Source organism: Macaca nemestrina, chromosome 17 (assembly GCF_043159975.1).
Source record: "Macaca nemestrina isolate mMacNem1 chromosome 17, mMacNem.hap1, whole genome shotgun sequence".
Lineage (NCBI taxonomy): Eukaryota > Metazoa > Chordata > Mammalia > Primates > Cercopithecidae > Macaca > Macaca nemestrina.
Genome location: NC_092141.1, coordinates 71,377,469 through 71,404,762, shown reverse-complemented (window position 1 = coordinate 71,404,762; position 27,294 = coordinate 71,377,469). Strand labels below are relative to the sequence as shown.

The 27,294-nt window shown below is 40.0% G+C and overlaps 1 protein-coding gene across 9 annotated transcripts in view; it reads right to left on the bottom strand.

Annotated features, from left to right (window-relative positions):
- The window catches only part of LOC105483060 (EF-hand calcium binding domain 3), a 575,939-nt gene that overhangs the window by 97,029 nt on the left and 451,616 nt on the right, over nucleotides 1–27,294 (bottom strand). For all 9 annotated transcript variants that reach the window (XR_011615926.1, XM_071083376.1, XM_071083377.1 and 6 more), the window contains 7 exons: nucleotides 26,700–26,753; nucleotides 26,135–26,239; nucleotides 19,883–19,936; nucleotides 13,472–13,576; nucleotides 12,642–12,695; nucleotides 7,938–8,042; nucleotides 4,683–4,736 (listed from right to left, as the gene is read on the bottom strand). Coding sequence is in view for 8 of the 9 variants with exons in the window: in XM_071083376.1 (XP_070939477.1) it covers nucleotides 4,683–4,736; nucleotides 7,938–8,042; nucleotides 12,642–12,695; nucleotides 13,472–13,576; nucleotides 19,883–19,936; nucleotides 26,135–26,239; nucleotides 26,700–26,753 (531 nt within the window). In the remaining variant the exon portion in view is untranslated. The remainder of the gene's footprint in view (nucleotides 1–4,682; nucleotides 4,737–7,937; nucleotides 8,043–12,641; nucleotides 12,696–13,471; nucleotides 13,577–19,882; nucleotides 19,937–26,134; nucleotides 26,240–26,699; nucleotides 26,754–27,294) is intronic.

Here is a 27,294-nt window from a genome sequence, read left to right as displayed (position 1 = left end):
ATCCCAGTATTTTGGGAGGCCAAGGTGGATGGATCACTTGAGGTCAGAAGTTTGAGACCAGCCTGGCCATCATGGTGAAACCCCATCTCTACTAAAAATACAAAAATTAGCCAGGCATGTGGCTTGTGCGTGGAGTTCCAGCTACTCAGGAGGCTGAGGCAGGAGAATTGCTTGAACCTAGGAGGCGGAGGTTGTAGTCAACTGAGATTGCACCACTGTACTCCAGACAGCAAGACTCTGTCCTCCTCCAAAACAAACAAACAAACAAACAAACACACCCAATTAAGACAGTTTATTTTAACAGCAAAAAGAGTCCAGAAAACAATCAATATATGAATACATTATATATAGTGTGTGTATATGTATGTGTCTATATGTGTATATATGTGTGTGTGCACACGTGCACATGGTATATATTTTCTTTTCCTTCTTTCCATTTTTAATTTAAATATTAGTTTTGGGCCGGGCGCGGTGGCTCAAGCCTGTAATCCCAGCACTTTGGGAGGCTGAGACAGGTGGATCACGAGGTCAGGAGATCGAGACCATTCTGGCTAACACAGTGAAACCCTGTCTCTACTAAAATATACAAAAAACTAGCCGGGCGTGGTGGCAGCGCCTGTAGTCCCAGCTACTCGGGAGGCTGAGGCAGGAGAATGGGGTGAACCCGGGAGGCGGAGCTTGCAGTGAGCTGAGATCAGGCCACTGTACTCCAGGCTGGGCGAGAGAGCGAGACTCCGTCTCAAAAAAAAAAAAAAAAATATTAGTTTTGTCATAGGTTAACTTTACAATTTAGACTTTAGGTAACAGAATATTCAGATAGCGCTGTAACTAAATTTTGTAAGTAATTAACACAGCTCAGAGATAGTATGACTATCTCCTTGAGATGGACTGTTGGAACTTTATTTCTCTTCATTCTGTGGAAAGGGTGAGGAAGAATATCTTCATTTATACGAAGAATAGTTGTATCTTATTAGGTGGAAACAGAGTTTTTTTTTTTGATAAATAGAAGTTCAAATATTTGTAGAAAGATTGTAGCGCCGAGATGGCGCCACTGCACTCCAGCCTGGGTGACAGAGTGAGACTCCATCTCAACAACAACAACAACAACAACAAAAAGCATCATTAGTTTCTAGAGTTCTAAGATAGAATGACAATCTACAAGTCTAGATTCAGTCAAACTATGATTCAAAGATGAGTGTAAAATAAACAAACTTTTAGACAAAGACTGGCTTTTGTTGATATCACTAAGAAGGATGAACCTACAAAGGACTAGGAAGGTAAAAGCATCAGTGAGTAAGGAAAGCTTTAAGTGTATTTACATCTTGCAGAAGATTGGCTTTAAGTTACTCTGTTCTTGCTTTTAATATACTCACTTGACAAAACCCCATTGCTGGTTAAATGCAAGTCTCTACTACTCTGTGCCTGCAGCCATGTAGCTAACTAGAACTAAAGCAAACTATGCTGACTGTCCTCACTTTACATTGATGATCGTGAACCTCAAGTGGGTCTTTAATGCCCTGGAGCAATCATACTATACTTTGCTGGTTCCTTAATTTTCCTACTCTTCTTTACAACTACTTCACACCTTCCTTCCTCTTTTCAAACCACTATTTCCTCTTCTTTCACTTGATTACTACTTCATCTCTTTAATCAAAAAAAGAAGCCTTCTCTTACCACCATTTTCACCACTTTACTTATCCCCTTATTCCACTTTGCTCTCTTTTGCAGTGAAACGCCTTAGATATTCACACAGTTTCTAAATCCTATCTTCCCATTCTTTCAGACTCATTCCACTTAGGTTTCTTTCCATCTCACTACCTGAAGTTTCTCTTTTGGATATCACCAGTGACCTCCGTGTGGCTATATGCAATTGTCAATTCTCGGTTCTCATGTTACTTGACCTATCAGCAGCATTTGACTATTGATTTGCCTTCTTGTCTGGTAACTGTAGCAGATGCTATAGATGCCCTGCTCATATCCCCTCATATCAATGCATGCTTGTTCACTTTCACTTTCAGTTACTAGTATCTCTTTGTCTGAGGGATTTCTTCAGCTGCCAGAGTCCACACTGCCTATGCTTAGATGGGTAGAAATGCCAGCAGAATAATACTGCTTTCCCCTCCCTTAAGCATTTTTTTTTTTTTTTTTTCCGGAGACAGAGTCTTGCTCTGTCACCTAGGCTGGAGTGTAGTGGTGCGATCTCGGCTCACTGCAAGCTCCACCTCCCAGGTTCACACCATTCTCCTGCCTCAGCCTCCCGAGTAGCTGGGACTACAGGCACCCACCACAACGTCCGACTAATATTTTTGTATTTTTTTTTTTAGTAGAGATGGGGTTTCACTGTGTTAGCCAGGATAGTCTTGATTTCCTGACCTCGTGATCTGCCTGCCTCGGCCTCCCAAAGTGCTGGGATTATAGGCGTGAGCCACCGCACCTGGCCCCTTAAGCAGTTTTTAACCAATGACTGATATGAGTTGGTGTGAAAATAACCTAGCTCTATTACCCCTCTCTTGAGGCCATGTCATTTACCAGATATTCCCCAGTGCGATTAAGCTCCAGTTACCTGCAATGGTAACTTGTTTGATAAACACTTTATTGGCTGCTTTTATCTATGTCTCACTTCTCTGCTCCCCTGAGCTCACTTCCCAAGCAAACTACCTGTATATGTAATCCTCATTTCAGGGTTTGTTTTCTGGGGGTACCCAACTTAATCTTCCTCATCTGGTTTTCAGGGTACCTTATTATCTTGGTTTTCCACCTACATCACTGGCTACTCCTCATCTTCTTTGCTTTAGCACCTCTTAATATTGAAGTACTCCAGGTTTCATTCTTTAGTCCTCTTCTCTTCTTCACTTATACTCACTCCTTGAGTGAATTCATTCAATCTCATGGCTTTAAATACCATCTATATGCCTATGACTTTCAATTTTATATTTTTACCCAAGATATATTTCTTGAATTTGAATCTGTTTAGTAAGCTTGTACTTGACATCTGCATTTGGAGTCTATTAGTTATCTCAAAATGTCCCAAATTGGATTCCTAATTTTCTTCCACCCAAACTTGTACTACTGGTAACTTTTTTCATCTCAGTTAATGGCAAGACTATCCTTTTAGTTAGTTGTTCAAGACAAAAATTTTAGAACCATTCTTGACTTCTTCTTTTATCTAGTACTTTGTATCTAATCCTCCAGAAAATTCTTTTGACTCTTTAAAAAATGTGTCCAGAATCCAGCCATTGCCTTCTACTCTGGTTATGTCACCAGCATCCCTAACATTGATTACTCTAAAGGCCCTCAAAATGGTTTCCCTGCTTCCTCCCCTCCCCTCCCTTCTCCTCCCCTCCCCTCTCCTCCCTCCCCCCTCCCCTCCCATCTCCACTCCCCTCCCCTCTTCTCCCCTCCCTCTCCCCTGTCTCCTCCCCTCCCCTCCCCTTCCCTCCCCCTCCCCTCCCCCATTCCCTCCTCTCCCCTTCCCATCCCCTCCCCTCTCTTCCCCCCTCCCCTCCCATCTCCACTCCCCCTCTCCTCTTCTCCTCTCCCTCTCCTCTCTCTCCTCCCCTCCCCCTCCCCCTTCTCGCCTCCCATCTCCACTCCCCCTCCCCTCTCCTCCCCTCCCCTCTTTCCTACCCTCCCTTCCCCTCCCTCTCCCCTACCGTCTCTCCTCCCCTCCCCTCCCCTCTCCCCTGACATAGGTCAGATCGTATTACACCTTGGTTTTAAACCCTACAATAGCTTTTTGTTTATCTCAGAAAATAAGCCCAAGTCCTTGCAGGGTTTTCAAAAATAAGTAATGCACCCATTACTTTTCTCTTCTCATCCCCTATTACTTTGTTTTTGAGATGGGGTCTGGCTTTATCACCCAGGCTGGAGTGCAGTGGCCTGATCTCAGCTCACTGCAACCTCTGCCTCCTGGGTTCAAGTGGTTTTCCTGCCTCAGGCTCCTGAGTAGCTGGGACTACAGGCATGCACCACTACGCCTGGCTAATTTTTGCACTTTTAGTAGAGATGGGGTTTCACCATGTTGGCCAGGCTGGTCTTGAACTCCTGACTTCAGGTGATCTGCCTGCCTTGGCCTCCCAAAGTGCTGGGATTACAGGTGTGAGCCACCATGTCCAGTCTCCCTATTACTTTTTTACTTAGTTACTCAGCTTCAGCTACACTGACCTTCTTGTTGTTCTTTGAATATTCCAGGCATGCTCCTGCCTTTGTCCTTGTCCCCTTTGTCTGAAACACTTTTTGTCTAGAAATCCCCACATGTCAAAACCCTCACCTCTTTCAAGTGTTTACTCAAATGTCACCTTCTCAAGAAGGCCTGATTATCTGTTTAAAAACACACCTGCCTCTTTCCCCAACACACCCTGCTCTCCCAATCTCCTTTATCTACTTTTCACTTATTTCCAGAGCATATATCACTTTCTAACATATTATATAATGTACTTATGTTTAATGTTTATTGTTTATTGCTTATTTCCCCCGCTAGAATCTAAGCTCCAGGAGGCAGCGACCTTCGTACTATTTACTGATGTAGCCTATATGCCTAGAACAATGTCTGGCATGTGGTAAATACTCTATAAATAATTGTTAAATAAATGAGTGGAAGAAACATTATTGGGTTAAAAATATAGTTCCATATAAAACTTTAAGATCACACAATGCAGTATTTACTGTAACATCTCACTCACCTGTAACATTTTTAACTTCATCCATCATCGTATTCAAATCAGTCTTCCCATTATCTTTAAGATAAAAAGGCGTCAAAAAGATTTATGGAAAAATGATATAAGGGCCTTAAATTCTGAAATAGAAACTGAAAAGTCAATTATTCCAAAATATTTCCCTAGAAGTTCATTTTTCCAAGTCCAATGCTCATGAATTGAATTAATATAGCTACTACTATTTATCCTATAAACAATAAAAATCTACATTTCACAATGCAGGAGTAAAGCTTAAAGCATTCTTCTTTCCTTCAAGACAATCTATTATCTAGTAAGTTAATCTATTCAGGGGTTGGAAATTTGAGAATTAAAAAATTTTGTTTAAAAATGGTATTTCCATTTTTGTCAACGCTGACTTTACCTTTAGGCTTATGATGACTTTGGCACTAAGCTATCCACTAAAAGATTAGAGTGTTGGTATCAATGTCTGGTTGCTCTTAGGTTGTCATGTTGATATATCCAGTCAACATGTTGATATGTCCATTTGTGATGACAAAACTTTTATTTTGCCATGACCATTCTCAATTAAAATATATTTTCACAGACCATGTACTTAGTTTCTTTGATCAGTATTTCTCAAATTGAAGTCTGAAGTCACTGGAAGTCAGCAGATAAATTTTAAGCAGTTTGTAAGACTGCAAGTTTGAGAGACACTGGATTGGCAGGTTAAGCTAGTAGTTAAGAGATGTTATTACTCTCATAGGCAAGATTCAGTTTGGAACTTTACAGCTGCTGAAGGACACACTCATTTTCTACTTATGACTTGGTCAAGGGTGTCAATTCATCACTGGTCAAATATGTTTACACTGTTGTATTATTTGTAATATTCCTAAGACTATAAGTTTATCTGAGGACAAGATACCAAGAATCACTTTGCGTTCTTAGTATCACCTAGGCATTAGTGTAATGGTTTGCACAAGATTGATGCTCCATAAACATTTACTAAATTATAGTTCTAGCAAAATGCAAACATATTATAAATAATGAATTAGCTTTAAAATTATTATATTCCAGATTCTTAGATACAGAATTTATATTTGTTTGTTCTTTTAAAATACTTTTAAAATTATGATAATCTTTTTTTTTTCCGCACTGTTGCCCGGGCTGGAGTGCAATGGCATTATCTCGGCTCACTGCAACCTCTGCCTTCCAAGTTCAAGCGATTCTCCTGCTTCAGCCTCCTGAGTAGCTGGGATTACAGGTGCCCGCCACCATGCCCAGCTAATTTTTTGCATTTTTAGTAGAGACAGGGTTTCACTATGTTGGCCAGGTTGGTCTCGAACCCCTGACCTCGTGATCCACCCACCTCGGCCTCCCAAAGTGCTGGGATTACAGGTGTGAGCTACCACACCCAGCAATTATGACATTCTTTTACCGGTATTTTTTTTTCCTTTTTTTGAGACAGGGACTCATTCTGTCACCTAGGCTGGACAATCCACCTGCCTCACTCTCCCAAGTAGCTAGGACTATAGGCACATACCACCATCCCTGGATATATATTTTAGATAGAGTCTTGCTCCATTGCCCAGGCTGGAGGGCAGTGGCATGATCTTGGCTCACTGCAACCTCCACCTCGTGGGTTCAAGCAATTCTCCTGCCTCAGACTCCTGTGTAGCTGGGATTATGGGTATGTACCACCATGCACAGTTAATTTTTGTAATTTTAGTAGAGTCGGGGTTTCACTGTGTTGCCTAGGTTGGTCTTGAACTCCTGGCCTCATGAGATCCACCTGCCTTGGCCTCCCAAAGTGCTGGGATTACAGGTGTGAGCCACTGCACCTGGCTGTTCCCGGATAATTAAAAGAAATAATTTTTAGAGATGAGGTTTTGCTATGTTGCCCAGGCTGGTTTTGAACTTCTAGTCTCAAAAGATCTTCTTGCCTCAGTCTCCCAAAGTGCTGGGATTACAGAGGTGAGCCACTGTGTCTAGACTGGTATTATTTTATAGTTTTATAATACCTTATTAGTAGTAGTAATATGGTTACCATTATAACTTTTAAATAGGACAAGGAAGAACTTTTTTTGGATAAAACTTTGCCTGTAAATAACATGCCACCACACTCTTCCCTTTCTATGTCTCCAATTAGCTCCACTGAGGCCCATTAGGTTCTGAAACAATATTCTATCCTATCTCAGATGGTTAAACAGATGTACAAGCTATTCTACATTTATATTATATTATAGGAATTATATTAAGGGCCTCACACTTTAAATCACTGTGCTGGTGATGTTCCAAGATACTAGGACAACAGGGCAACACAAGTATCTACATTTATTGCATTGGTAGATTGAAAGAGCTATAGAAGGGATTTAAAAACAAAAGAAAAAGTCATGTTTTGAAAACTGCTTACTTATTAAGGCAAAGGTACCAAGGACCTAGAACAGTGCCTGATGCATCATAGTCTTTAAAGTTGATAGAATGGAAGAATGAAAGGTACTACTGATTTAGAAAAGCACATACAGTATTCACTGACTTGGATTAATCATATATTTTTATGATTTCCTTTCTGGAGCAGTAGTCCCCCAAAATTTCCTGATGAATTTTTCTCAGTTCCACTAGCATAAGACCATCTAAAATATGCCAAGTTTAATTAATTTCATTTGTAACATTACTATATACCTTTTAAAATCCGTTAATTCTATTAGCTCATGGAAGTATAGCATTGTGGTTAAGAGACAGTTTCTGGAGCCAGATTGCCTAGGTTCTTTTCCTGGTTCCATCATTTACTAGCTCTCTGCCTTTGGGCAAGTGACTTGACTTTTTCGTGCCTTAGTTTCCTTATATGTAGAATTGGGATAAAAACAGAACCTACCTTTTAGGGTTGTTTGCAAGATTAAATAAGTTGATAAATGAAAGTGCTTAGAAGAGTGCCTTGCATGTGTCAGGACTACACAGTGTTGGTCATTGCTATTTAACACTGGATTACCATTAGGGACTAAAAGATTAATGTCCTGTGTATTCTTGTTAAATCTTGGCATTTCCTGTGGTGTTACATAGTGAGTTGACACTTGCCATTTATGTTGGCAGTATTCTTGGTGATTCTTCCCAAGCGGTAGCCATTGGGTTCAGTTTGGTAGTTATGGGGAAGGTCTTACTCTTTCATTTCTTTTCATATGTATCCTATCTTCAATCATTCTAGCCCCTTCAATTATTCCAGCCCCACTACTAGTTTCATGTTCAAAGGTTTACTAAGGGTAGCATACTGATATTCAAAACTCTCACCATCAACTGGTAGGTGGTCCTTCAGTGCCTGGATTTCTTTCTCCTTGAGATCAATTCCCATGCTTTTCATGAAAATTTCCATCTTATCTGAAGACACTTTTGTTCCTTAAGAAATAAGGGGATGAACACAAGAAAATTTGTAATGATATAAAGAGCGGGTAATTCTAGCTCACACCTAGGCATCAATTCTATATGTAGAAAGAAGGGCAAAGAACAATGAAACTATTCAAGTAAACATGGTTTTTAGTATCTAAGTCAGGAATTTCTAAACCCTGAGCTGTGGGATTCTGTTATTGCTTTTAGCAGAACTAAGACTAAAATCAGCCTTTATAAATGTGTCTGCATAATAGGGTCTGAAACTTGCTAAAATAATGGAGAAAAATAAATAACTAAATAAAGTCCATGGGTTTACTCCATCATAGTCCTCTGGAAATATTTTTAAAATTTTTATATTTTTAATTGACAAATAATAATTGTATATTTTAAAGGGTATGATGTGATGTTTTGATACATGTAAACATTGTGGAATAATCAAATCAGTGTAATTAGCATATCTATCACCTCAAATATTAATCATTTCTTTGTGGTGAGAATATTCAAAACGCATTCTTGTAGCTTAAAACACACAATACGTTATTATTAAATATAGCCATCTTGTTCGGCAATAGAATACCAGAACCTATTCCTCCAACCTATGACTTTATATCTGTTGACCAGTATCTTCCGGGACACTTTTTCTGTTCATTTTATTCTTTTTTATTTTAAGTTCTGGGATACATGTGCAGAACGTGCGGGTTTGTTACACAGGTATACATGTGCCATGGTGGTTTGCTGCGCCTATCAACCTGTCATCTAGGCTTTAAGCCCCACATGCATTAGGTATTTGTCCTAATGCTCTCCCTCTCCTTGCCCCTCACCCCTTGACAGGCCCTGGTATGTGATGTTCCCCTCCCTGTGTCCATGTGTTCAACTCCCACCTATGAGGGAGAACATGGGGTGTTTGGTTTTATGTTCTTCTGTTAGTTTGCTGAGAATGATGGCTTCCAGCTTCATCCATGTGCCTGCAAAGGACATGAACTCATTCCTTTTTATGGCTGCACAGTATTCCATGGTGCTACATTTTCTTTGTCCAGTCTATCATTGATGGGTAGTTGGGTAAATAACTTCTTTATTTAGGAGCAGGTTGTTCAATTTCCATGTAGTTGTGTGGTTTTGAGTGAGTTTTAAAATCCTGAGTTCTAATTTGATTGCACTGTGGTCTGAGAGACAGTTTGTTATGATTTCTGTTCATTTGCATTTGCTGAGGAGTGTTTTAGTTTCAATTATGTGGTTGATTTTAGAATAAGTGCTATGTGGCACTGAGAAGAATGTATATTCTGTTGATTTGGGGTGGAGTATTCTGTAGATGGCTATTAGGTTCACTTGGTCTAGAGCTGAGTTCAAGTCCTGAATACTCTTGTTAATTTTTTGTCTCATTGATCTGTCTAATATTGACAGTGGGGTGTTAAAGTCTCTCACAATTATTGTGTAAGAGTCCAAGTCTCTTTATAGGTCTCTAAGAACTCATTTTATGAATCTAGGTGGTCCTGTATTGGGTGCATATATATTTAGGATAGTTAGCTCTTCTTGTTGCACTGATCCCTTTACCATTATGTAATAGCCTTGTCCTTTTTGATCTTTGTTGGTTTAAAGTCTGTCTTATCAGAGACTAGCATTGCAACCGTTGCTTTTTTTTTTTTTTTTTTTGCTCTCCATTTGCTTGGTAAATATTCCTTCATCCCTTTATTTTGAGCCTATGTGTGTCTTTGCATGTGAGATGGGTCTCCTGAATACAGCACACTGACAGGTCTTGACTCTTTATCCAATTTGCCAATCTGTGTCTTTTCACTGGGGCATTTAGCCCATTTACATTTAAGGTTAATATTGTTATGTTTGAATTTGATCCTGTCATCATGATGCTAGCTGTTCAATTTGCACATTAGTTGATGCAGTTTCTTCATAGTGTCATTAGTCTTTATATTTTGGTATGTTTTTGCAGTGGTTGGTACCAGTTTTTCCTTTCCATATTTAGTGCTTTCTTCAGGAGCTCTTGTAAGGCAGGCCTGGTGAGGAAGCAGAGCCCTCAGCATCTGCTTGTGTGGAAAGAATTTTATTTCTCCTTCACTTTATGAAGCTTAGTTTGGCTGGACATGAAATTCTGGGTTGAAAATTCTTTTCTTTGAGAATGTTGAATATTGGCCCCCACTCTCTTCTGGCTTGTAGAGTTTCTGCAGAGAGATCCACTGTTAGTCTGATGGGCTTCCCTTTGTAGGTAACCTGACTATTTTCTATGGCTGTCCTTAACATTTTTTCCTTCATTTCAACCTTGGAGAATCTGATGATTATGTGTCGTTGGGTTGCTCTTCTCGAGGAGTATCTTAGTGGTGTTCTCTGTATTTCCTGAATTTGAATGTTGGCCTGTCTTGCTAGGTTGGGGAAGTTCTCCTGGATAATTTCCTGAAGTGTGTTTTCCAGCTTGTTTCCATTCTCTCCATCACTTTCAGGTACACGAATCAATCATAGGTTTGGTCTTTTCATATAGTCCCATATTTCTTGGAGGGTGTGTTCATTCCTTTTAATTATTTTTTTCTCTAATCTTGTCTTCACACCTTATTTCAGTAAGTTGATCTTCAATCTCTGATATGCTTTCGTCCACTTGATCGATTCAGCTATTGATACTTGTGTATGCTTCACGAAGTTCTTGGGCTGTATTTTCCAGTTCCATCAGGTAATTTATGTTCCTCTCTAAACTGGTTATTCTAGCTACCAGTTCCTGTAACCTACTTTCAAGGTTCTTTGCTTCCTTGCATTGGGTTAGAACATGCTCCTTTAGCTCAGAGGAGTTTGCTATTATCCACCTCCTGAAGCCTACTTCTGTCAATTTGTCAATCTCATTCTCCATCCAGTTTTGTGCCCTTAATGGAGAGGAGTTGCGATCATTTGGAGGAGAAGAGGCATTCTGATTTTTGGAATTTTCAGTATTTTTGTGCTGGTTTTTCCTCATCTTTGAGAATTTATCTACCTTTGATCTTTGAGGCTGATGACCTTTGGATAGGGTTTTTGTGTGGGGGTCCTTTATGTTGATGTTGATGTTGTTGCTTTCTGTTTGTTAGTTTTTCTTCTAAAAGTCAGGCCCCTCTTCTGCAGGTCTGCTGAAGTTTGTTGGAGGTCCACTCCAGACCCTGTTTGCCTGGGTATCACCAGTGGAGACTGCAGAACAGCAAAGATTGCTCCCTGCTCCTTCCTCTGGAAGCTTCGTCCCAGAGGGGCACTGGCCTGGAGCTCTCTTGTATGAGATGTCTGTCGACCCCTGTTGGGCAATTTCTCCCAGTCAGGAGGCACAGGGGTAAAGGACCCACCTGAGGAGGCAGTCTGTCCATTAGCAGAGCTGGTGTGCTGTGCTAGGAGAATCCCTCTTGTCAGGATCAGCTGCTCTCTTCAGAGACAGCAGGCAGGAATGATTAAATCTGCTGAAGCTGTGGCCCACAGCCACCCCTTCCCCCAGGTGCTCTGTCCCAGGGAGATGGGGATTTTGTCTGTAGGCCCCTGACTGGGGCTGTTACCTTTCCTTCAGAGATGCCATGCCCAGTGAGAAGGAATCTAGAGAAGCAGTCTGGCCACAGCTGCTTTGCTGTGCCCACCCCAGACCTCCCAGCTTCCTTAGCACTGTCAGGGTAAAACTACCTACTAAAGCCTCAATAATGGCAGACGCTCCCCCCTCTACCAAGCTTGATCATCCCAGTTTGACTTCAGACTGCTGTGCTGGCAGTGAGAATTTCAAGCCAGTGGTTCTTAGCTTGCTGGGTTCCATGGGACTGGGACCTGCTGAGCGAGACCACTTGGCTCCCTGGCTTCAGCCCACTTTCCAGAGAAGTGAATGGTTCTGTCTCACTGGGGTTCCAGGCACTACTGGGGTTCAAAAAAATACTCCTGCAGCTAGCTCAGTGTCTGCCCAAATAGCTGCCCAGTTTTGTGCTTGAAACCCAGGGCCCTGGTGGTGTAGGCACATGAAGGAATCTCCTGATCTGCAGATTGCAAAAACTGTGGGAAAAGTGTAGTAACCCAGTGGGGTAGCACAGTTCCTCACGGCTTCCCTTGGATGTGGGGAGGGAGGTCCCTGGCTCCTTGCACTTCCTGGGTGAAGCAATGCCCTACCTTGCTTCTGCTTGCCCTCCATGGGTTGGACCCACTGCCCAACCAGTCCCAATGAGATGAACTGGGTACCTCAATTGGAAAAGGAGAAATCACCCACCTTCTGTGATGGTCTTGCTGGACCTGTAGACCAGAGCTCTTCCTATTGGGCCATCTTGGTCCCTCCTCCTCAAAACTTTTTAATAACGTGTTTCTAGGTACTAGCTCTAGAAATCCAAGATCAGTATGACAGAAAAAGGGCCTAGTGATCTGAATGCTAAAACAGTGTTTTTTTCTTGGTGATTCTGATGCACAACTTTATTTGGGAACCACTGTTTTTGAGTCTACTGTAGTTAAACCATTTTAGTGATTGCAGTGTGCTTAAAGCACATAAGGATAAACAATGAATTAATAAACAGTTGGGACAGTAGGATTAATAATCTGAAAATTGTGAAATAGGAAGGGTTTTTGAAAACAACAGTAAAGCTTGAGGACCTCAGTTTTACCTGCCTTTTTATCTTACTTATCACTCACCTTCAAGACCTCTCAATTCTTTCATCAATCTGTTCACATATACCTTTCCTTTGGCTGTAAGACAGAGAAAAATTCAAGTCTCAGGTAGCAATGTAGATATTTAAAAAATAGCACAAAACATACATAATTTCAGAATGTACATTTTAAAATATTTTATTCCAGAAATTTATACTTTTTCATTTTCAAGAATAAAACTCAGGAATGGAAACAGTTCTCAATTTGATGAAATCATTTTGTTGGAGGGACATGGAACATTCCTTACATAGGGAGTATTAGTCACAAAAGTTCATATGCTCGGCCTTCTTCAAAGAATCCTATGATTTTGTTGTTGTTGAAACAGGGTTTTGTTCTGTCTCCCAGGCTGGAGTGCAGTGACAGGATCTCAGCTCACTATAGACTCCACCTCCTGGGCTCAAGTGATTCTCCCACATCAGCCTTCCAAGTAGCTGGGGCTACAGGTACGTGCAGCTGTGCCTGGCTACTTTTTAAACTTTTTTTTTTTTTTTGTAAAGATGGGGTCTCACTATGTTTCCCAGGTTGGTCTTGAAGTCTTGAACTCAAGCGATCCTCTCACCTCAGCCTCCCAAAGTGCTGGGATTACAGGTGTGAGTCACTGCATCTGGCTTTACTACGATTTTTTAAATTTAAATTTAAACTTTTTGAGACAGGGACTTGCCCTGTCATCCAGGCTGGAATGCAGTGGCGTGATCACTGCTCAAAGCAGCCTTGACCTCCTGGGCCCCAGCAATCCTCCCGCCTCAGCCTCCTGAGTAGCTGGGACCACAAGCATGTGCCACTACGCCTGGTTGTGTGATATTTTTAATGCTTACCATCAATTGGAAGATTATTCAGCAGTTGCATGCCTTTATCTTCTGTGAGATTTATCCCCATATTTTCCAGAAAATTTTCCAGGTTCCTAGCATCAACCTTCTCACCTTTAAAAAGTAAAAAGTGAAAGTGGTTTAAAGTTTGAAGAATGATGATTCTATATTAAGAAAAATGTTCATGTGGCATCATTTGCTGATTAAACATTAATGACATAAATCTGGCAATAATGCCAGCTATTGCTCAGACATAATCTTAGAGCTGTTTTCTAAAACAATGATGGTGAAAATTAGGCTGTAAGCCATTAGATAAAAACATTCACCAGTAAATAGATAGAGTGAGAGAATGTATCAGAAAGGGAAACACTGCATTAAAATAGAATTTTGTGCAAACATTGGAATCTCGATTGTGCAAAATTTTCTTAATTGCATGTTTTGGCATCATACAGGGCCTTTCTCTAGGGGCTTCTATCTTAACCTGGTCTGGCTCTCTGTCATGCCTCAGGGATTTGGTGAGTCTGCTTTCCTCTTCTTGGTAGCTGTAATACACAGTGAATTTCTTGTGCTTCCTTCCTTAAGGGTGGCTAGGAAGTCAGATGCAACCTCTCAAGCTCACCTCTTTTTTTGTGCCACAGGAACACTAGCATGTAGAGATTTTTTATTCTTAGAACTTTAATGTAAAGTGCTAGAGGGAAACAGACAGGTGAAAACCAAACTATCACAAGCATGAATAAGACACAAAGCTAACAAATTTCTTTGGTAACAAACTTAGTTTTAGTTCCTGGTTATGAGAGTGGAAATCATCAGTTATCTTTGCCCCTGCAACCATCTCCCAGTCTGCTCTTAGGATGACTGTGTACAATTTTCCTTCACCATGGCTCTTTTCTCTGGCTCTTTTCATGGCTCTTTTCTCTGCTTGAAGATGCAATTTCTTTATTTATTGTTTGAAGATAACCTCAAGGTTTTACTGTTTTCTTAATAAAACCAAAGATGAAGCTCAGAACTGAATCACTTGGCCCTTTCTTGTTTTAGCTCCTTTCAGTTCTCTTTAACAGCCAGCATTTGCTGAGATCTGCAGTTGGGCTCAACACACTCTTGCCTCAGCACAATCTTCTTTGTGGTTTTAGGCTTTTCTGGAAAATCGGCTTAGTCTACCCATCATAGCCACTCTGCTTCCTGTCATAACACTGCTTTCCCTGGGCATACAGAGAATCCTTGCCCTTCTTGGACTGTGTCACTTTATGGGGTTGGAACTTGCCATACTTCCTACAGAAAGTCCAGTGGGTTTTATGAATGTTCATCATGTTTACAGTAGCTCTTTTGGCAGGGAACAAAAGCTAAAGATGCACTTAAGGCAGACAAATCAGATGTCCCAATCCTTTCCAATTCCAGCAAAAGAAAATTCTTGCTTTTAGTCCTCTGGCACCACAATGCAGTTTTTCCACTGAGAGGGGAATGTCTTGAGAGTTAGCCAGTCATCTGCACAAGTGCCTAGGAGGAAATGTGCACAAGGGTTGTTTTCCCCAAGATGCTTCGGAACTCTTTTGTGAAGACTTGGACCACTGGGGCTTCTAATATCCCCCTGTCACCAGCCAAAGGAATGACTCTTCAGACACAAAAGAGCAAGCTCCCAGTCTGCTAACTTGATCAGGGTTTTGACAAGACATGGGAGCTTCTGCCTCAGGAGCATGGTCTAACTATATTTTTTATCCATATTGCTCTCATTTTTCGGAATGAAAACCCCTTCAAATTTTTTGTCCTCTCTAGTCTATTGTTTTATTACCTTGACATTTTTCTTTCTGTTGCTAGCTTCTTGTCAACCCTTCTCATAGTTCACTCTGAAATTAATATTTCAGTTAATATGAATTTCTCTGTATCTTTAGTCTCTTTACAGACTTTTAACTGTCCTTTTTAACTGAACTTTGCCTCTTCCTAATATAATTTTCTATTACTTGCTTTTATTTTTGAGATAAGACTGCTCATTTTTCCCTCCCTCCCTCCCTCCCCCTTCCTTCCTTCCTTCCTTCCTTCCTTCCTTCCTTCCTTCCTTCCTTCCTTCCTTCCTTCCTTCCTTCCTTCCTTCCTTCCTTCTTAGATGGAGTCTTGTTCTGTCACCAAGACTGCTCATTTTTCTATGTCCTAATTGTCTCACGGCTTGGCATTCTCCTACGTTGCAACCGCTGCCTTCCAACCAAATCCAAACCTCTTCTCTTTTGAGATTTATGGAATTTGGCTTTCTTTTTATTTCTACCCACTGGCTTCTTGGTCACTTCAGGAGCTTGTCCTATGACCCATAGTCTTCTCCTGCATCCAAAACTCCTAGCATCATTATAAGGAATTCCAGCCTTTATATGGATAACTTATTCAATGACTTGGCCTCCAAATCTCTTGACCTTCTTATCCTCAATGACTATCTCTTATTTTTATTGCCACCCACTGGCTTCTTGGTCACTTTAGGAGCTTGTCCCATGACCCATAGTCTTCTTCTTCCTCCAAAACTCCTGGCATCATTATAAGGAATTCCAGCCTTCATTCAGATAACTCATTCAATGACTGGCCTCCAAATTTCTTGACTTTCTTATCCTCAATGACTATCTCTTAAATTCTACGTCAGTTAACTGTCAAGGACACATTCTGGACTTTGTCATCACCTAGAAATGCTTTACCTCTAAAACCTTAAATTCTAACGGGCTGACTTCTGGCCAATACCTTGTAATTCTTCTATTTATTTTACTTCCTTTCTCATACCACACCTGTTATATCTTTATAGAGAATTTCATTCCCCTTCTCTCACTTTTCTGTAAGTTCACAACCTCACTTCTTTCTGCATCCACACTAGAACACTTAATCATTTTCTTGGACTACACGGTTAAGTCTCTATGCTTTCATTCTTCTGGTACATGAGTCTTAGCATCTCCCAATTTGGTCCAACTGAAGAATATCATATAATCATATGAAAGGTTGCTATTATGTTTTAATGATATTTAACTATGGTTACCTCTTAGCACTTCTCAGCAATGCCTTCATGTATTCCTTATTAACTTTAGTTCATATTTTCTATCAAAGTTATACAAAATCAAATTAGTACAGCTTTTATGGAAAACGGTATGGAGATTTCTCAGGTAACTAAAACATGGAGCTGCCATTTGATCCAGCAGTTCCACTACTGGGTATATACCCAACGGGAAAGAAATCATTATATTAAAAAGATATCTGCACTCTTACGCTTATTGCAGCACTATAGCAGAGATGTGGAATCAATCTAACTGTCCATCAATGGAGGACTGGATAGAGAGGATGAAGTATGTATATACCAAGGAATACTATTCAGACACCAAAACAATGATATGATGTCTTTTGCAGCAACATGGATGGAACTGCAGGCCATTATCCTCAGCAAAATAACTCTGAAACAGAGGGTTAAGTACCACACGATCTCACTTGTAACTGGGAGCTAAACAATTTGTACACATGGACATACAGAGTGGAATAATGGACATTAAAGACTACAAAAGGTGGGAGGGTGCAGGGGTGAGGGTTGAAAAATTACCTATTGGGTACAATATTCAGTTTGAGTGATGGGTACACTAAAAGTCCAGACTTCACAATGATGCAATATATACATGTAAGAAATCTGCCCCTGTATCCCCTACATACATAAAACTAAAAACAAAAACAAGAAAAAAAGTTATGTAAAATCATCAATACTCTTCTTGAAATTCCCTACCCCACCATTGTGTCCTTCCTGCTAGTAGATGATCCTGTTTTCTACTTTACAAAGAAAATTGAAGCGTTTAGGTAAACTCCTTTGAATTTTACTCCCACATCTACCTAGATTCTCTATATCTTTGTCCTTCCTGACTTAAGTCTCCTTGTCTTGGAAAAACAGGTGGCTTCAGATTTTTTTTTTTTTTTGAGACAGAGTTTTGCTCTTGTTGCCCAGGCTGGAGTGCAATGGCGCGATCTCGGCTCACTGCAACCTCTGCCTCATGGGTTCAAGCGATTCTCCCGCCTCAGCCTCCCTAGTAGCTAGGATTACAGGTGCCCACCACTATGCCCAACTAATTTTTTTCTTTGTATTATTAGTAGAGATGGGGTTTCACTATGTTGGCCAGGCTGGTCTCGAACTCCTGACCTCAGGAGATCTACCCGCCTCAGCCTCCCAAAGTTCTGGGATTACAGGCGTGAACCACTGCGCCTGGCCCAGATTCTTACTCATATATTCAAGTGCCTATGGTTCAATTCTCTTTAGATGTCTCAAAATTCAATATGACCCAAAATGGTAACTCTACTTCTAAATCTTTTACTGAATTTCTTTATTTTGGTGACTGTTTTTATCACTCACCCAACTACCGAACTCAGAAACAAAGCAGTCATCCTTTACTGTTTCCTTTCTTCAAAACTCCATAACTGATCAGGAATCAAATCCTGTAATACTATATCTGTAATATCTCTTATATGTGTCCCTTCCTCTCAAGTCTCATTGATAATGATTACCTCTGTCTTTTATTGTCTTTTGCCTGGACAGTGACAATTTGCTTCCTAACTGTTCTCCCTGACTCCTCTCCTGTACACACACCTTCATCCATTCATCCATTCTCTATATTGCTGCCGAAGCAATCTTTCTTTCTTTTCTTCCTTTTCTTTTCTTTTTTTTGGAGACAGGGTGTTGCTTTGTCATCCAGGCTGGATTACATGGTACAGTTGTAGCTCACTGCAGCCTCAACCTCCTGGGCTCAAGCCATCCTCCCACCTCAGTCCCCCAAGTAACTAAGACTACAGGTATGTGCCACCACACCTGTTTTTTTTTTTTATTTTTATTATTTTGTAGAGATGGAGTTTCATCATGTTGCCCAGGCTGGTCTCAAATTCTTGAGCTCAGGCAATCCACCTGCCTCGACCTCCCAAAGTGGTGGATTACAGGCATGATCCATTGCACCCGGCAAATCTTTCTAATTTGCACATCTCATCACATAGTCTCTAGCTTAAAATCCTGGAATGACTCCATACTCCACAGAATAAAATTCACACTCCTTTATTTGGTAGTCAAGAACCTCTATGATTTGTTCCCTGTGTAAGTTCCTGTTGTTGCTGTAACAATTTACCAAAAACTTGGTGGTTTAAAACAATACAATTTTTTTTTCTCTTAATGGTTCTGGAGAGTGAAAGTCTGAAATCAGTTTTATTGGGCTAAAGTCAAGGTGTCAGCAGGGCTGGTTTCTTCAGGAGGATCTGGCAGAGAATCTGTTCCCTTGCCTTCCACTTCTAGAGGCCACTTATATTCTTCAGCTCATATCCCTTCTTCCATCCTCAAAGCTCTCATTGTAGCATCTTGCTTCCATTGTCACACTGCCTTCTACTTTTTCTGTCATCAAGTCTCCCTCTTAAGGACAATTGTAATTACATTTAAGGTATACTTAGATAAGGATAATCTCCCCATCTCAGGGTTCCTAATCATATCTCCAAAGTCACTTTTCCCATATAAGTTAACATTCACAGATTCTGAGGATTAGGACTTGGATATTTTTGGGAGCCTACCACATCTCCTTCCTTGCTCTTTAAGTTTATTTCTTGCCAAATTCCTGATAGCATTTTATGATCCAGTTTATGCCAAATTATTTCTAGTTCCTTAAAGTTCCATACTGTTTCATTTCTCATCTTGGTGCCTTTTATGCATTTTTTTTTTTTTTTTACCAGTCTTGTATGGTTGCTGTTCATGGTACTACATAACAATTACAGTAGTAACATCAAAGATCATTGATCACAGATTACCATAATAGATATAACAAAAAAGTTTGCAAGGCATGACACATGAGACATGAAATGAGGACATGCAATTGGAAAAATGACATTGATAGGCTTGCTTAATGCAGGGTTGTTGCAAACCTTCAATTTGTAAAAATCACAGTATCTGTAAAATGCAATAAAGCAGAGCATAATAACCTGAGGTGTATCTGTAACTGAATTTCTTATTATAGGTGTATTTAGACTTTTTTTCTTGGCTGGGCACAGTAGCCCACACCTGCAATCCCATCACTTTGGGAGGCCGAGGTGGGTGGATCACCCGAGGTCAGGAGTTCCAGACCAGCCTGGCCAACATGGTGAAAGCCCATCTCTATTGAAAATACAAAAATTATGCTTTTTTCCCTCTATCAGAAACACTGTCTCCCTGACAAACACTGTTTCATTTTTTTAAGGATCAGCTCATATGTTGCCCACTCTACAAAACTATTTCTCAACTTCTTCTCAGGTGCAAGTGACCATCTTTCCCCTTCTTTACCTTTTATAGGTTCTTTGCAATCTATAAAATTTTATTGCATTTACTTGTATGTATTTTTCCTGCCTCAACTACATAAGCTCCTGGAAGGTTGGAATATGATACACACTTAATAATGAGTTAATAAAAATCTAACCTACCTGTAAAAAGATATCCTTCATCCATCACCACATTCACATTAACTCTTCCCTCATCTGTAAGACAAGACAGAATCGTATGCATAAAGACTATAATAGAATAGAAGAAATATGTAACAGTCATACATTGGCCAGGTGTACCTGTAATTCCAGCACTATGAGAGGCCAAGGTGGAGGAATCATTTGAGGTCAGGAGTTCGAGACCAGCCTGGCCAACATGGTGACACCCTATCTCTGCTAAAAATACAAAAATTTTTATATTTGTATAAAATATAAAGGAGGCTGAGCAGGAGAATCGCTTGAACCCAGGAGGTGGAGGCTACAGTGAGCCAAGATCATGCCATTGCACTCCAGCCAGGGGAGCAGAGTGAGACTCTGTCTCAAAAAAAAAAAAAAAAAGTCATACATCGAAGGAAAACACAAAATTCAGCAAATTTATATGATTTATTCTAGAATTTCATCCTTTTGTTTTGATACTTATTTATTCATTTTGTGTCAGGGTCTCACTCTGTCTCCCAGGCTGGAGTGCAGTGGTGTGATCTTGGCTCACTGCAACCTCCACCTCCTGGGTTCAAGTGATTCTCTTGCCTCAGCCTCACAAGTAACTGGGATTACAGGAGCATGCCATCATGCCCAGCTAGTTTTATATTTTTGGTAGAGATGGGGTTTCACCATGTTGGCCAGGCTGGTCTCCAACTCCTGACCTCAAGTGATCCACCTGCCTTGGCCTCCCAAAGTGCTGGGATTACAGGTATGAGCCACCGCGCCCAGCCTAGAATTTTATCCTTTTAAAACTCCAAATGGAAAATGTGGAAAGAAAAAGTTCTGATTATAAAAAGGATGCTTACTTCACACTTCTAATATCACTTTTATTTTATTAAGATAGTTAACCTCATGTAGTAGAATGCTGGGCTGACACACTGAAGAAGTATCTGGAATAACTCTAATTTATTCATTATAATACTGTCAAGCAACTTAAAAAGGGAAACTGCTCCAGTAGGGAAGATTTGCCTTAGAGCATTAACAGTCCATATATCTGCAAAAAATCCTTCCCATCAACCAAAAACAATGCATTTCCTTCTTTCTTTGTCTCTCTCTCTCTCTCTCTCTTTCTCTCTCTTTTTGAGATGCAGTCTTGCTCTGTTACCCAGGCTAGAGTGCAGTGACGGGATATTAGCTCACTGCAACCTCCACCTCCTGGGTTCAAGAGATTCTCCTGCCTCAGCCTCCCGAGTAGCTGGGATTACAGGCACCTGCCACTGTGCCTGGCTAATTTTTGTGTTTTTAGTAGAGATGGGGTTTCACCGTGTTAGCCAGGCTGGTCTCGATCTACTGACCTCGTGATACAGCTGCCTCAGTCTCCCAAAAGTGCTGGGATTACAGGCATGAGCCACCGTGCGCGGCCACCAATGCCTCCCTTTCTCTTTTCCCTTCCTTTTCCCTTCCCTTCCCTTCCCTTCCCCTCCCCTCCCTTCCCCTCTCCTTTCCCTCCCCCTCCCCTCCCCTTCCCCTTCCCCTTCTCCTTCCCCTTCCCCTTCCCCTTTCCTTTCCTTTCCTTCTTTTTACTGATGACTCTGTTGCAGAGGCTGGAGTGCGCCTAGGGGCCATTTCGACTCACTGCAAGCTCCGCCTCCCGGGTTCACGCCATTCTCCTGCCTCAGCCTCGGGAGTGCCTGGGACTACAGGCGCCCGCCATCACACCCGGCTAATTTTTCGTATTTTTAGTAGACACGGGGTTTCACCGTGTTAGCCAGGATGGTCTTGACCTAGTGACCTCCTGATCCACCCGCCTCGGTCTCCCAAAGTGCTGGGATTACAGGCGTGAGCCGGCCACACCGATGCCTACTTCTATACTCAATCCACACTTAGTTTAGGCTTTCTGTCCTTCTTCTACTACTCACTTCAATATCAATAAAATAAATTTTAGATCAATCTAACTGAACTTTAACAATATCTTTTAAATTTTGTTTTTAAACTTTATTTTGTATTTTTCTTTTTAAAACTTGTATAAATTTAAGGGGTACAATATTGTTATATGGATATATTGCCTTTTAAAGTGGGTCTTTAAAGACCCTTATAGGCCAGGCACGATGGCTCACGCCTATAATCCCAGCACTTTCAGAGGTTGAGGCGGGTGGATCACCTGAGGTCAGGAGTTTGAGACCAGCCTGGTCAACATGGTGAAACCCTGTCTTTACTAAAAATACTAAAATTAGCTGGGTGAGGTGGCAGGCGCTGGTAGTCCTAGCTACTTGGGAGGCCGAGGCAGGAGAATCACTTGAACCTGGGAGGCAGAGGTTGCGGTGAGCCAATATCATGCCATTGCACTCCAGCCTGGGCAACACAAGCAAAACTCCGTCTAAAAAAAAAGGGGTCTTATAGATGGTCAGTGCCTTGGAGAAAGACGTCTTATCCATTCTCATGTATTTTATTTTATTTATTTATTTTTGAGACAGAATCTGGCTCTGTTGCCCAGGCTGGAGGTCAGTGGCACAATCTCAGCTCACCACAACCTCTGCCTCTTGAGGTTCAAGTGATTCTCCTGCTTCAGCTTCCTGAGTAGCTGGGACTGCAGGCACACACCACCATGCCTGGTTAATTTTTCATCCTAATGTGTTTTAATTATTCCCACAGAAGACTTATGAATAGCCTGAATGCTATTTATAAGAATATTTCTAATGCTATTTCCTAAGAGCTCATTGACTTGAAAAGTAGTACTCAAGGAGATGGTTGACATTTCTACAACCAAAATCATCACGGCATTCCAGCAAAGTTTCAAGATACCTGGATAATGAATAAGAAAAAGTATCTACATCATTTTATAAGTAGATAAAAATACTGGGAAATAATGTATTTCCAATAATAAAAAAAAATCCAATGGAAAATTCACTTTCTTCTGACCAGAGCAGGGCATAAATAGGTGGCATTGTGTTGAGATGAATGTATATTGATTTTTATTATTGCTACTAATAAAGCTAATTTTAAATGTTTACTATGTGCTAAGGCCTATATTAAGAATTTACAACAATTATGAAAGGTAGATATTATTTTCTTTTTGACAGAAGGGAACTAAGATTCAGAGCAGTTAATTTGACCAATCTTGCACAGCCAAGAGTTGTCGGAGCTGAGATTCAAATCCCTGTCTGGCTAATTCCAATTCCAACTTCATTCCACAATGCCATATAATCAGTGGAACCAGTGGGATAAATCCCAGGTTTTTGCTATTTTTCCCTAGAGGGTTATTATTTTGGAAAATGTTCTTTTTGGATACTTGTAGGTCTCATTATTATGAGGCCATGCTAATGTACGGTAGATGTGATTGATGTTAAGGGGAATTATTACTATTCCCCATCTTAAACTTGTCATTTTTGGTAGGTCATAATTCACTGTAGATAAATTCTTCTTTTCTGTCTTTCTCTTACTACTATTTTCCTCCTTATTTTATTTGTTTACTTGCAGACTTTCCCTCTCAGACATTTTCTCCCTCTCAGACATTTATTTATTTTTTGGCTTTTCCTCTTGGTCTACTAATAATCTCATCAGTGCTCTGACACATTGCTAAAGTTTTGATAAATTTGTGGACTGCTAACTTCCTCATTAAAGATAAATAAGATGAATTATTAGAGTATTCCTTTCCAACCATCTCTTAATTCATATTTCTAAGTCAATGTCTTACAAGTATCTCAAACTCTACCTGTCCAAAACTGAAACTACTCTCCTGACATTTTAACCTGAATCTCTTCCGGAATCGGCTTATGACTGATGACTTCCTCATTAGGATATCCCTTCCTAAAATTCTTCAACTTTTTCATACCTCACATGTAATCAGTCACCATGCTCTATTTACTTTACATTTTTATTAGTTTTAATAAATACATTTAAATTCTAAAATCTTTCGCAAATCACTCTGTTATTCATCACTAAATTCACTTCCCTTGCCTAGGCTCTCACTGTCTCTTGTTGGATCATGGAAGTATCTCTCAAGTTCCAGTCTTTACTTCCAATAAAGCTGTCTACATTGCCATCAGCACTGATTTTGCAAGAGAGAAATACTCTAGATATACCACTACTTACAGTATGAAGGCTAAAATTGAAGGGAGAAATAGACAATTCAAGTATAATATTTGGAAACTTCAGTACCCCACTCTAAATAATGGATAGAACAACCAAACAGGAAAATAAGTAGGTTAAAGAAGACTTGAAGAATATTATCAATCATGGAACATTCACCAGGCTAGACCATATGCTAGGCCATAAAACAAGTCTCATTCAGTTTAAAAGAACTGAAATCAAGAAAGTATGTTTTCTGACCACAAAGGAATTAATTCTAAGTCAACAGCAGAAGGAGATTTGGGAACTCCATAAACATTTAGAAATTAAACAACACATTTCTAAATAACCCATGGATCAAGAAGAAATTACCTGGGAAATTAGAAAGTATTTTAAACTGAATGAAAATGAAAACACAAATATGAAAAATTTCAAAATGCAGCTAAAGCAGTGCTTAGAGGAAAATTTATACCTGCAATCACCTGTATTAGAAATGAAGAAAGGGTTGGGCATGGTAGCTCACACCTGTAATCCCAGCACTTTGGGAGGCTGAGGTGGGTGGATCACCTGTGGTCAGGAGTTCGAGACCAGCCTGACCAACACGGTGAAACCCCTTCTCTACTAAAAATACAAAAATTAGCCAGGCATGGTGGTGCATGCCTGTAGTCCCAACTACTCAGGAGGCTGAGGCATGAGAATCGCTTGTACCCGGGAGGCGGAGGTTGCAATGAGCCGAGTTTATGCCATTGCACTCCACCCTGGGAAACAAGAGCAAAACTCTGTCAAAAAAAAAAAAAAAAAAAAAAAAAAAAAAAAAAAAAAAAAAAAGAAGGAGGAGAAGGAGAAGAAGAAGAAAGAGAAAGAAAGAAAGAAAGAAGGATTTTAAATTAAGAATCTAAATTTTCACCATAAGAAGAGCAAACTAAACCTAAGGTAAGCTGAGAGAAGAAAATAATGAGGACTAGAGCTGAAATCAATAAAATGGAAAACAGAAAATTGATAGGAAAAATTGATGTTGGTTTTTTGAAAAGATCAACAAAATTGGCAAATCTTTAGCTAGTTTGACTAAATAAAAAAAATACAGATTGGCCGGGTGCGGTGGCTCAAGCCTGTAATCCCAGCACTTTGGGAGGCCGAGATTGGCGGATCATGAGGTCAGGAGATTGAGACCATCCTGGCTAACACGGTGAAACCCCATCTCTACTAAAAAATACAAAAAAACTAGCCGGGCGAGGTGGCGGGCGCCTGTAGTCCCGGCTACTCGGGAGGCTGAGGCAGGAGAATGGCGTAAACCCGGGAGGCGGAGCTTGCAGTGAGCCGAGATCCACTCCAGCCTGGGCGACAGAGCGAGACTCCGTCTCAAAAAAAAAAAAAAAAAAAAAAAAAAAAAAGATACAGATCAAAATCATGAGAGAGGACAGCATTACTGACTTCATAGAAATTAAAAAGGAATATAAAGAAATACTATGAACAACTTCATGCCAACAAATCAGACAACTTAGATGAAATGGACGAATTTCTAGAAAGACACACATTACTGAAAGGCTCAAAAGGATGATGAAAGCTAAACTACATAGCTTTCCAGTCTTGGCAATCTGCCTTTCCAGCCTTTTTTTTTCCTGCCATGTTGTAACATGAAGTCACATTCTACCCCCAAGGAAATTCTTGCTGCAATCCTAACAATTCTGTGGCTTCGCATGCATTTACGCTTTTGTATGCATTATTTTCCTATCTGGAATGCCTTCATCTGGGAGAATTTCCACACATCTTCTGACAAGCCTTTCTCTGATTCCCTTCCTGGAAAACTTAGTTCTTTCCTCCTTTAAGATCTCACTGAACATATTTTTATATATTCACAACCACATTGCATTATGATATATTGTTTGCATATAAGATGTATTACTAGACTATGAACTCCTAGAGGTCAGAGATTCTGTCATCTTCATTTTTGTATTCCTAATAGTGTACATATATTAGATGCTCAATAAAGTCTACTGCATGAATTAATTCTTGAGGACTGGACTCTTACCTTTTTACGTATCTATTTATTTATGCATTTATTTATTTATTTTGGAGACAGGGTCTCACTCTGTTGCTCAGGCTGGAGGGCAGTTCTTTTTATTTTTTAATGCTTCTGCACAACTCTAAATATACTATCAGAAGTTCTCATATATGATCCAAAGTTTTGCTTAAACAGCAGCTCACCATCAATGGGCAGGTTGTTTTTCAGATCTTGGTATTCCTCTTCCTCAAGCTCAAAGCCCATATGTTCCATGAAAGGTTCTAGTTTATCAACACTAAGCTTCACTCCTTAGAAAAAAGAGAACAGGAATGAGAAATGCAAACAATAATGATAAAGTGAAAAATACTAGGCATGTCCATGAGTTAATAGAGGGTAAACAATCAAAGAAACAATAAAGTTGTTTATATGAAAATAATTGCCATGTGAATCCCAAAAATGGGAATGCTCTCCCATTTTTGTCTAGAGGATCTGACTATAGGTTTCATGGGACATTTATAAGGAAAAAACTGAAGAACTAGGCAAGTCTGATGAAATGTGGCAAGAAGCTGCCTTTATAATTCTATTTGTAAAATAGATTTTAAATGCAGTGATAGAATAAAAAATCACTTCCCCAAAGGCACTATGTTCAAAGTAGTAAATTATGAGACAAAAACAATAAACAGGTTAATTGCCAAACTTGTCATCACCCCAAATATATGTGGTTTTAAAAAAGTAAACACAATCAGTTTTACCTGATTTCTCACTTACCTTTGAGAGACCTTATACCATCCAGCAACTTATGCTTATACAACTTTCCAGCAGCTGTAAGATATTAAAGCACAGTATAGCAACTGGTGGGGAGGCTTGATCAAATATTTAAAAAACCAGCAATTTCAGAAGAACAACTCATAATTTTACTCAAATCTTTTTGTGTTTGTGTTTATACCCGAAATAAGAATTAGACCAACAGGAGAGAGCTCTTAAGATAATAAATCTACCTACTTTTTCTTTTTTGACACCAAAACAATTAGTGGTACCTTGCTATGCCTTTCTTATGTCTCTCTTTTTTTCTTCTGATTTCTCCTTTTCTACTCCTCTGCTTAAGATCATGCATATTGGTGTTCCCAAGTATAATGTTAGATATAGTTAGATTTAGCTCAAGCGATTCTTGAGCAAAAAACCTGATGATTATGACAAGATTTCTTTGAATGTTAGCATTGAGCATTTCTATATATTTTTCACATGACATCAAATGGATGCTTTGCTTTGTATTTTCATTGACAAGCCCATAACAATAAATTCTTCTTCAAGGTAATCAGTGAGATGTTGTCTGCTGCCATGACAGGTTTCATATTTACAGAAA